The sequence below is a fragment of the Homalodisca vitripennis genome, chromosome X (assembly GCF_021130785.1).
Source record: "Homalodisca vitripennis isolate AUS2020 chromosome X, UT_GWSS_2.1, whole genome shotgun sequence".
Classification (NCBI taxonomy): domain Eukaryota; kingdom Metazoa; phylum Arthropoda; class Insecta; order Hemiptera; family Cicadellidae; genus Homalodisca; species Homalodisca vitripennis.
In genome coordinates, this window is record NC_060215.1 from 73,568,798 (window position 1) to 73,581,410 (window position 12,613).

The following is a 12,613-nucleotide window of genomic DNA, read 5'->3' on the forward strand; positions in this document are numbered from 1 at the left end:
GTCAAAGCATATACGTCTTGTTTTAATTTGCTATTTTCCACCAACAGTGCATTACCTGCTTCAGTGGCTAATTTAAGTGAAGTTTCTAGGTCATCAACCTCATTTATGCTTAGTATTTTATTTTGAATATCTTCTACTGTATCTTTTGACTTGGGCAGAGGACTAGCAGCAAGGGTTAGCGATGTTTCTAAGTCGTGGTCATCCACTTCTCCACAGCTGTCAATCTTTACATTTATTTCTTTAATAGCAGGGTTGGATTGTAATTCTTGGTTTTGTATGAGTGTCTTATATATCTTTGCTTCTTGTAAAGCTGTGTTACATTTTTTGTTACTAAAGTTGTCAACTTTTGGTAACCCATATTGTTCTATGTTGTCTTCATATGGACAGATATTGGTCTGTTTAATTATAGCATAGTCATGACATCCGTAAAACCTGACTTGATATTGTGGAGTTTTCCTTAAGTTGTCATTTTCAATAATACTTTCGACAATTCCTGGCCAGTATGGGTAACCTTTTAGTTTGGCAAAAACTCTGTCCCCGATCTTTAACCCTGGGGACGCCATTGTCTTTAAAAGAAAAAAAATCAAACATCAAAATTTGAAACTGTTTTTATGACAAGGTTTGTCAGACTCCTCCTGGTTGGTAAAATTAAGTGTCATAAATTGGAAACTGCTTTTATGACAAGGTTTATCAGACTCCTCCTGGTTAGTAAACTTAATGTCAGAAATTGGAAACTGTTTTTATGACGAGTTTTGTCAGACTCCTCCTGGTTAGTAAAAATTTAGGTGTCAAAGTTGGGAACTGTGGTTAATGTTTCTTATATGTCAAGATCTTAAAAATTTTGTCAATTTAGAAATAAGGCTGTAGATTGCTGACGCTTTTGTGCATGATTCAGCTGTTGTGTAGTAGGTCAGGTGTGGAATGTGAGATGTCAGCACTGCTTCCAGTGGTTACCATATGGTACCAGATTATTCCTACAAATGTTATTTCAATTTAAACAGAGCTTCTCCTTTGTCAGAAATAGTGTAGTTTAATATGTAAAATATACATATATTTTTGTATTGTTAAGCTTGGTAATGGTTACTTGAGTGTTCTTTTGTTGATATCATATGCTTAGGATTCTTGCAGTAAGTAAAGTTGTTGTTATTGAACTTGTTTTCTTGATTTTTTAAAATGGAAAATACTCACAGTACTTGACAGTTGTTAGTGTGCACAAGTTAGGTGTTGTTTTGTACTTTTACCACTAAAACTAAAACTAACTTATTACTGGAGCACTTTCACTGAGATTGTTGGCTGGCAGCCATATTGGATTGTATCGATCTAACAAAGAAAAAGTTGAAATGATACTATGCTATGGTGAATCAGGCAGAAACGTTCACCAGGCAGTGCGCCTTTATAACAATAAATTTCCAGATATGGTAGTGGATCAGGCGTACATGAGATGTTTGTTTCACAAGTTTACAACTACATTTAATTTAAATGATGCCCCACGATCAGGCCGACCCAGTACTTTCACAGAAGAAGATGAAATTGGAATGTTGGCACAGTTCACTGTAAATCCTCATTCGTCACTTCGTATGGCCGCGTCTGAAGTTAATATTTCAAAAAGTACCATTCAAAGAGTGTTGAAAAAACATAAATTTCACCCTTACAAAGTTGAACTTCATCAGGAGTTGAATGAAGATGATTTTGACCGAAGGATTCAGTTTTGTGAGCAAATACTGCACAAAATAGAACAAAATGCTGAGTTTATTTCTAAAATATATTTTAGTGACGAAGGCTCTCTTAATTTACACGGAGCAGTTAACCGCCACAATAGTCAATACTGGTCAAACCAAAACCCACATTGGATGATTGAAAACCACACCCAACATCCTCAGAAGTTAAGTGTCTGGGCAGGAGTTTTAGAGAATTCTGTTGTAGGACCATTTTTTATTGATGGGAATTTGAACGGCCCACAATACTTAGAAATGTTGCAACGTAACATTGTTCCTGCCATATAAAACATAACGCAAGGCATTTATGATCCTTTTTTCCAACAGGACGCCCCTCCTCACTATGATATAAACCTTAGAACATTCTTGGACCAGGTGTTTCCTGAGAGATGGATAGGTCAACGGGGTGCTGTAGAGTGGCCAGCTCGCTCAAACGATCTTACTCCCCTAGACTTTTTCTTTTGGGGATTTTTGAAAATAAAAGTGTACTAGACCAAACCTCAGAACCTTGATGAGTTAAGGATGCGGATTGAAAACGCTTGCCGAATTATCACACCAGAAATGTTGGAAAACGTAAGGCATTCATTTGAATCAAGACTTTATTTTTGCCAAGAAGTAAATGGGGGCCATTTTGAGCATTTACTTTGAGCTTCAAACAGGTTGAGGTAAGATTTCAACGGTAAATTTAATTATTTAAAATTTAATTTAGCACTACTTAGAATTAAGAATAAGTCTGAACAGATGAGTTAAGAAAAATAGTGTTTTTTTGGGGAAATTTTTAAAATAAAACTTTGACAAGCTGTTGTTTCGTACTGGATTGAGATAGAGACCTCTAGTCTGTGGCATTGTTCTTCTTTTATAAAAACCTTTAAAATGAAGTGCCATTTGATGGGGGTTTGCATTTTAAAATTTTGACTTGACCCCCCAATCCCCCATTTTGGGTTGAGGGGCTAAGTTCTCATGTAGTGCATAAATTATCATTTGTCATTATATAACTACCCCCCAAAATATATTGGTTTGTTTAATTCCGTTCAAAAGTTAGAAGGAGAGGGGTGGGACTTTTGGGACACCCGGTATATATATATATATATATATATATATATATATATATATATATATATATATATCCAAAACACGTGAAATACAAACAGATAAAATTAAATAGAAATAGAAACATGTTGAATATGTGCAACATATATTCAAAATGTGGTTGTAAAGATGTAATGTATGTTCAGTTCAGATAATTTAAATTAATTACTGAAGATTTAATCTATTAAGAAAATTTCCAGATTTCAGAATTTTTATTTATTTGAATTATTATTAATTGTATGAATTGGTTTTACTATTTATGAATTTACAAAAGCTTCATTGTGTATTTTACCATTAACGACTAATGGTTTTGTTTCGTCACTATACCTGATACCTGTCATTCTTATCCTGAGATTATTTGTTATAGAATCAATACAGTCTTTAGAGAATTTTTTACATGTGATTTGATAAATTAAATGTATCACATGATAAATCGCCAATAATTTTATAGACTTTTTGATTGAATTGCTTTGGAATTAATTGTGGTACCTATTTAATTTGCTTACATACCATGCATATTGATTTGTTACATGGATGTGCTCTGTTTAGTTTAGCTTCCCCATCAGAATCAGCTGGTAATTCCAACTTGATGTATGAAGGATATCAAGATAGGAGGCCTTTTAAAAACAATACATGGAGTAGTTTAAAAAAAACTAACTCAAAATAACATTACTGGATATATCATAACTATTTTAAAAACTACCAAACAAGTAAGCAAAGTCAGAATCAAAAATACAACATTTTTCTAAAATTGTTGTCCTATATTACAACAATCATAATGAAAATTAAGTCTCCTTAGATGCTCAGTAGAAAAATTATTTATATTATATTTTATGATCACAATCACTTGACAGAAACAAAAGTAATATAAACCACAAAATATGTTAATGCTAATATGTAACTAAAACAAAAAGTATTAACTGGATAAGAATAATGATTATTTGTATTTATATCTAGCAGGATTATCAAGTAAAATTAAGATCACAGGCACATCTTGTCTATTTCAATGTTTTTCATTTGAATATGTTGTAACTTAAGAACCAACTTTCATCTCTACTAGCCTATCTAATAAGAATTATTTCATTATATTACTATATTATGATTTAAACACTGTACCCCACTAATACAATGTCAATATTTATAGTCTCAATTTTAAAATAAATAACTAAATTAAATCTAAAACCGTAAACGTTTTTAAAGATATAAATGTATGCCTCTATAAAATTAAGTTATAATCTCAATTTTAGTCAAGTTAAAGAAAGTAATGAAACTGAAATAATGTTTACTTTAAAAAGTTAATACAATTTCATTGTTTATGCAAAGAAATAGATACTCACAATTAACTTTGGCTTTAGATTCCTTTGGCTTCTCCCATATACGGGAAATTAAAGCAGTCTTATTGAGCGAAGGAGCTAATTCTAGTCCTTGCCACCAGAGTGAGGTGTTTGGCACACAGTCTTTGTTGTCTTCTAGATTACTGTTGTCTGCAAGCACCAAATCATGATTGGATACTAAAAATCCCATTACTCCAACAGTTTACAATATTTTTATTTAGATAGTGGTTTTATTACATTATGTTTAACAGCATTATCAGACAGCCAGTTGTGGTATCTTGTTCCACTGATGTTAGTGAATCCTATTATATGGTACTCATGATTAGATCTTCCAAATGTTTGCGGACGATAAAAGCATTTTTATTTTACAACAAAAATTAATTTTAGTTATAAAACTAGGAATATATGTTGAGCTTATAAGCACATACAGAATTTCACTGAAATATAGTAATTATTGAAATAATCTAAAGTGCGGTACCTAAGTTAAAGTACAAATTTATTTCATCTAGCAATTCAATTTAGCTTATCGAGGTATTTTACTGGCTCAATAACTGAAAATACATTATAAAATAAAGATGTATAGTCATTATATCTACACTGTGAAAAGCTGTCCCTTATGAACGCCTATTTTTACGAACGCTGGATCTACCATCACAATGTAAAAAAAAAGCAGCAGGTACAATAGTTTAGATAAGCTATCAGTAACAGAAAGAATTAGTAACAATAGAAATTAAAACATATACTTATCAACAATAGCAATACTCTACACAAAAATATAATGTTATAGAGAAATATATATGCATACATTCACATGTACAAAATCATTGTAAAAATTTAATACCTAAAATTTAAAACATTACTTTAATGGCTTATTACCTGAAAATTTAATATTCTAACAAGGAAAACTGTCTCTACAAAAATAAAACCTAAAAGAAGACAGCAAAACTGTAGAATTTGGGATATTTTTAATAAACCACAGAGGTTACATGTTATGGCAATTTAAAGAATATTATAGAATGCACACATTTTCGAAAAAAACCGTGCTATTGAGATTAGTGATTGTCTACTGTACCAGGTAATTATTCATCCTAACACCTTCACTGCGGCTCTGTAATGAGTGAACTCAACTATTCTGCCTACCTTTCTCCGCTGTAAGGTGTCTGCGTTAATCAACATGTTAAAGGATGATTTTATTTAAAAGGTGATGTCAGGTAAGATACAGAGTTGATTGGGCAAGAGAATACTCCTTTACTGTGCTCTTAATGATCTGATGTAACAAAAGATGATGTTAACTGAAGAGAAATCTTAGGCTGTGGTGTCACATACACCTGGAAGTGTTTCTGACAAAACAGAACAGAACAAAAAACCAAATGTATTATTGTGTCATGACCTGTTGGATGCAAGATGCAGCCGCTATAACACAATCTCTCATCCACAATTACTCCAAGATTTTTCAAACAGCTTAAACAAACTATATGACAAAAGTCAGTGCTTTCTTAACAATGAGCAAATTTATAAGTAAGGTGATAAATCAATTGAAGTGATTCTTAAGTAATGTGTTATACTCAGCATAATGGTTAGCCACTTCAATTGTGATGTTCCCACTGTAACCACTGATTTTCTGAGAGTCTTATGCTGTTTTTTGGACTATATGCTTTAGTAAAGCTTGAATTGTTTATGAAGCTAGAGGGATACTGCCTTGACACTGGTGAGGGATTATCTAGAAAGCCTATGTATTTCAATATCTGAGGCTGGTTTTACAAAATTGTTGGTAAAGCTAGTGTATTTCTAATGATGCTATAAAACTTATGAGATGGAGTTTACAATAAAGCTGGTGAATTTCCAATGTTACCATGAGGCTGGTGAGACAGTGATTTCTTGGCAAAGCTAGCACATTGCTATTAACTTTTCAATACTAACAAGAGAAATGGTTCTACTGGTAAAACTATTTATTTAGTTTGTTGTAGTAGGAATGGTCAAAGTATTAAAAAATATTTTGTGGCATTGCATGATTACTAGGAGAAAGTGAAAGTCACTTATGTGGTACCATTTATTTTTATTTAAGATCTATTTACGAGTTTGCCTAATGGAAAGATAAGAAAATAGGAACACAAAAGTGACTTACCTCTATTAGACCTGACTAAGCGGGTAAGGCGCTCTTGGAAGACTGTATGTGGGGGATCTAAAGCAATGGCGTGTCGATACGTCTGGAAGATCTTTTGGATTGCAAAACTTATATTTGAATCAACTATAGGGACATGAGATCTGTATGTGCAGCCCTGAAATAATAGTTAATAATAATGAAAATAATGCAACTAAAACAAAAATATACATATTGTTCTATAATTAATAGATGGAATGTAAGTGTTTAATAAACACTTTGTAATTAAAAAAGACTATTTTGTTCATATTTCATCACTAAGTTATTTTCATTTAAATGTTAAATATAAGCCTGATAGATTATGTACAACTATGAATAACTAATAACTTGAATTGTGAAAAACTTCGAGGCATATTCATAATGTTTGGTCACAGGAAAAGTTAAACGCATAAGGAACACACGTCTTTGTCTATGTCACATTTGTTGGTACAGTCCAAAAACTCTTGTCCACTGGACATTCTTTGTTCTTTGTGGTGGGCGGTCAGCATCTTGCACACAATTTGTAGTATCTGAGGTTTTCCATGACAATATTATAGACAGTAGTGCATTCAAGTTGAGGAAATAGTTCATCCAGGCCATTAATCGTCAATCGTCGATCAGAACACAGTTTTGGTCCACTTGCAAAACAATTTCATCGGTCAGGATACTGGGCCTGCCACTTCACTCTTCATCATGGACATTTGTCCATCCATTTTCATCATGGCACAATTGTCTAACCTTTCCTTCACTCATAACTGTAGGTCCATAAACTAGGCATAACTCTTGATGAATTTTAGCAGCCGACAATCCTTTTGCATACAAGAATCATATAAAAAAATCCACCATCAGCAATTGTCGCGGACATTGTTGTTTGTATGTACAGGCAAGCAATACTTCTGAAACAATACAAATGCAGCTATAGCTTTGTAATAAATTAATAGATGGGGCTGCAGGAGTAAAACTGTGTTCCGACACGCTAGTATTTAAATATAAGCAAAAGTCTCTTACTTTATGGATACGCTTCATTTGTGCTTTGTATGTTAATGGTTGTCTGTTTTCTACACCAGAGGCACTTTGTATCAGGCATATTCCTGAAGTACAGACTATTTGATCCTTTTGGACAGTATTAGTTTATTACATTCCTACCTTAGTTTACTACATAATTGGCAGTCAGTTCTAAATACGTCTACCCTAAACATATAACACTGCACTAACTTCTATTTATACCATCTGTATACAAGATTGTCACCTAACAATTGAACCAGATGATAGCAACAGTGTAAACTGTTGTCAAACCGTTGGTCACCAAGCCAGTTTTCAAATGGAAGAAGAGGAAGTAAAGAGTGAATAAAAACCACAGGTTTTGATACATAAAATTAAGAGATCTATTTTAATAAAAACTAAAAATAAATACAACATGTTCATATAACCTTCTGATTTCATATATGAAAAATTATGTCAAGCATGTGGCCTACTCTGCTGTGCTGGCATGCAACAACTGTCCATGAAATTCACTATGACTGCAAGACAAGTTTCCACTTCCATCACGGACAACCCATAGAATTTTCCTCCTTCAAGTCACTGATGTTTCCGGGTTTATTGGCATACACCAATGACTTTAGACAACCCCAAAGATGAAAGTCACAAGGCGTCAAATCACATGATCTTGGTGGCTGTTGATGGTCGGAACTCCGAGAAATGAAGTGATCCTGAACCGTTCACGGAGTAACACAATTGTTTCTCGGGCATCATGGCAGGTGGTACAATTCTACTAAAAATACAACTCTTCAATCTCCAGTCCATCAAAATGATGCCACAATAATTCCCTAATCATTGTATGGTATCAATCTCCAATAACTGTTATGGCCTGTCCTTCTTGATCTTAAAAAAAAGGGCCGATGACACTTCCCAACCAAAAGCCACACTAGAATCATGCAAGATTCTGAATCCCAGATACGGTAGTCATCCTCCTGCCGTTTTCTCAATATCTCAGTCAACAAACTGTCGTTCCTTCTGGTAATCTTCCACTTTAAATTATGGTGTCAACAGAATTTTATAGGGGCGATATTTGACATCATACTGATGAATTATCCATACAGAAGAACATCTTAAACCCAGTTGTTGAGAACAGTGACATATTGATTTCGCTGAGTTAACAGCCATACTGTTATGAACCAATGCAATGTTCTGCTCAGTTGGGCCAGAACAATGACGTCCAGAAATTTTAAGGTTGACTGTTGAACCCGACTCAAAGAACTTTTTGATGAGTCTGTGAACTGTTGATTTATTCGGTGCTTCATTATACCCGTTATAGAGTAACGCAAAGTCACCTGACGGTAGCTGCATAACTCTCTCCATCCTGATAAAATGTTTTCACTGTTAACACTCACTGTGCACAAGTAAACTTTTTCATGGTTAAACATAGAATGCAAGAACAAGAGAAATACCAGCTGTGTCAATGATTGGAATGTTCCTGAAAATAAAAACATGGTCAAACATTGTTGCCATCAATAAATGAAATTTTACCTTCTTTTCTAATACCGGCGCTTTTTTGGAATTGCCCTGTAATTGCTAGGTTTGAGATCAGAAATTGTAAGCAAAGTAGACAAAAATTTCCTAAAAAATCCTGAATCTTTTTCTTGGTTAAGGCAGGAATATGAAGACACATATTGTTATTGAGGAGGATTACTCCAAACAACACTTTCCCACACCATTAATTTTGGTTTGCACATCTCAGTTTGGTAAATATTTTTCAATACTCCTTTGATATAGTTATTGATATTATATCAAACCAAAATTTCACCCTTTTCATTCCAAAAAAATTATAGCTATCTTTTTTGACTCAAATAAGAAGATTGCTTAAACTCTTCCCGTTTGAGTGGAGTTGAATGGCACCACTACATTTAACATTGTTTTGATTCTGGAAAAGAAAATCAATGCCCATAACATGTGGGAAATAAATCATGCCCATTTTGTACATAGCAACCGCCACTACTGGAGGGAGGAATGATTATCATGGACAATGCGAATTAGTACTGAATTAAAAAAAAACTGCAGTGGTGTTGTAAATAGCCAATAGATAGCACTGTATCATGAAATAATGTTTAGACCTTCAGAAATTTAAGTATAAGATGATGTCCCTTAGTTTAGGAATACATTTCATAACATTTTATAAAAGAGACACATAGTTTATTTACCTTTGAATTTATATAACAAAGTACATATAGTACATGTCTATAGCCTTTGTACTGCATGAATTATAAGTACAATATAAAGGCCATGAGGATTTGTTATTATCTAAGATTAAGTGATGTTTCTAAGTGTTTATTAAATAATAATCCAGTCAGCAAAAAAGACTTAAAGATTTGCAATTATTGCATTATACATGTAGAAAATGTAGGTTCAATAATCATTTTCCTTTTAACCATGTACACATGAAATTCAGATATAGATTTGAGCAATACAATAAAAGTAATATCAGCTCAGAAATAACTAAAGAAATAATATTGATCTTCTCTTTAAAACTTGACTGTTATAACTTTTTGTACAAAAAGTGTTCACTCAAACGCTTTATCTTACTAAAAATTTCCTTTAATTTTAATTTTAATCCCTCATGCAATTTTAAAAGCCTCTCAATTCAAATAAATTCTTTTGAAATAATAAATGAACCATTAAAATAAACTTACATTTGAACTCTGTAATACCTCAAAGCGATACGCTCTCTCTCCACAGCAAGGATATCTCCCTACAAGAAAACATTTAAAGTTATGTATAATTCATTCATGACTACATTTTTCTTACTTTCCTGTAATATTGACTTTGTTGATAATACTTGTATTCTGATGACAATACAAATATTTATATTTCTATATAACAAAAAATATACTATTTTCTAAAACATAATAAATGAATTTTGTTGTCTTCAGGGCTGTTCCTAGGGTTGGTGTCACCTGGGGCTAGTGTAGCTTTAGTGCCCTCTCCACCAACGTATACAGGGTGTCCCACAAAGAGGTTTAAAATGTTTGATTTTATATTACTTGCCCATTTATGCAATGAATATTTTCAAACTCTACACAATTCATTACATAGGTTTTAAAAATATTCTGTGAAAATTTCAGCTCTCTAGCAATTGTTGAAACAAAATGGTGGCATTTTGGAAAACTATACTCTAAAAACAGTATTTTTGGTTTTATAAAATTTATTTATTGTCATATTCCAAAGAAATAAAGCATTTCAATCAGGAAGTAAGAACATAGGCTATTAAAAAACCTACAATTACATAATTATTCGAACTGTAATCTATCCACAGCGACACTCTAACAACAGCGCTTAACAAATGAATCGTAAGCTCTTCCAAAGAAATTCTGCCATATCTGCAAAAGTTCCTCTTCAATTGATTGTTTTAACTCCTCATCATTATTGAAGCTATGAGTATAAACTTGTTACTTTAAGTAACCCCATAGAAAGCAATCACACAGAGGTTGAACACTTTTTAAAACTTTTACTTTTAAATCTGGGGATCGGGGTGGCCAATCTAAAAAATCACTTCCACGACCAATACAACGGCCATGAAGGTTGTCATTTAGTAATCGCTTGACAGGATTTGCGAAATGAGGAGGAGCACCATCTTGTTGGAAGATTACTTGATCCATTGCTGGAACCGTAAAATGAGACAAGACTTGTTCATTTAAAACCTGTTCTTACCTATTCCCAGTCATTGTACTGTCTAAAATGTCGTTAGATAGCACCCCATTACAATTGAGGAGTGACAAATCAAAACGTGTTTTGTCACCAAAAATTTGATATTGAGTTATGCACATGGTTTTTTTTCCTCTCACTGAATTCTATTAACCTATACATAGCAAAAGGCACCAAAAAATGTTTTGTCCCATGTAACTTAAGTAGGAAAATCATGAATTTAATCAAACTGTGTTTTGTCCACACCCTCATTTGGATCAAATCATGTTTTGTCCAACAACCAATGGGAGTCAGTCAGTGAAGTGTTCTTATTGGTTCAATGAGTCATGTGACCATGTTGTGTTGATTTCACAGTGGTAGAGGTTATGTTACAGTGAGTTCTGTAAAAACTTATGGCATTTTTGCTTGTGTTTTAAAAAGGATAAACAGTAGTTTCAGTGATGGAAGAGTTTTCAATTAGTGAGTTGGATGGTGGAGTGCCAGTTTCCTTAATTAACAACGATTCAAGAAAAAGAAAAAAGTAACAACTAAGGTTAAGGCAGCTAAGCTTAAAAGGTATTCAGCTCCAACCGGATCAGTGTTGTTTGTTCCTTGCAAACATAACACATCACATTTGATGTGTTGTCAAATTAGGCCAAGAGATGTCAAAATTCTCAGGGATAAACTGTACAAAATCCCAGATAAAATTAGACAAGACAATATTGTAGCCAGTTTAGTACAACCTAGGCCAGTGAAGAGGCGTAGGCCCCGTAAGAAACGTAGTGAGCTACCAAGTTCAGGTAAACATGTATTCTCAGTTCAGTACTTTATTCCTTCAGTAATCAATAATAAACGTATTCCAGTCTGCAAGGAAAACTTCTTATCCATTACCAAATTTGGGCGAACTAGGCTAGCAAGTATAATTAAAAAGGTAAATTCTGGAGATGCAATCGCTGAACATAGAGGTGGAGATAGAAAAAGAAGAAAAAGCATTGCAAAGAAAGAAAAGGTTAGAGAATTTATATCAGGGTTGCATGCAACTGAAAGTCATTACAATAGAACAAAATCAAAAAGGGTTTATCTGAGCAGCCAGTGTAGTATAAGAAAACTACATAATTCATATCACTCAACGCTTTCTGATGCAGAAGGTAGCTTAAAAGTTAGTTTTTCTATGTTCAGAGACATTTTTAGAAATGAATTCAACATAGGTTTCAGAACTCCAGCGTCTGATGTTTGTAGCCAGTGCCTAGTAATAAAAGAAAAATTGAAACAGGCGCCACCAAATTCTCAAGAAAAAGCTATGTTAATGGCCGAAAAAACCATCCACAAGAGGAGAGCAAAGGCATTTTACGACTACATTAAAACGGAACCTGATAACTCCATTTCTTTATGTTTTGATCTCCAACAGATCCAGCCGCTGCCTAAAACTTGCATTCAGGAAGCATTTTATCTAAGGCAATTTAATTTTTATTCATTGGTAATAGTTGACTTGGCCACAAAGGACCCTATTTTTTACACTTGGACGGAAGACCAATCTGGAAAAGGAAGCACAGAGGTCTCATCAGCACTTTTTTATCACCTTAACACAATGGACTTCAACGGTAAGACTGTACTTCGTTTATTTTGTGACGGGTGCTCAAAATAAAAATAACATAGTA

General features: G+C 33.4%; 1 protein-coding gene across 1 annotated transcript in view; it reads right to left on the reverse strand.

The window, feature by feature from the left end:
• LOC124369210 (SANT and BTB domain regulator of class switch recombination-like) overlaps positions 1-12,613 on the reverse strand; it is a 48,904-nt gene that overhangs the window by 19,134 nt on the left and 17,157 nt on the right. Inside the window, exons 7-9 of the mRNA XM_046827048.1 lie at positions 9,965-10,023; positions 6,264-6,417; positions 4,142-4,288 (exon numbers count right to left, since the gene is read on the reverse strand). Of these exons, the coding sequence (XP_046683004.1) occupies positions 4,142-4,288; positions 6,264-6,417; positions 9,965-10,023 (360 nt within the window). The remainder of the gene's footprint in view (positions 1-4,141; positions 4,289-6,263; positions 6,418-9,964; positions 10,024-12,613) is intronic.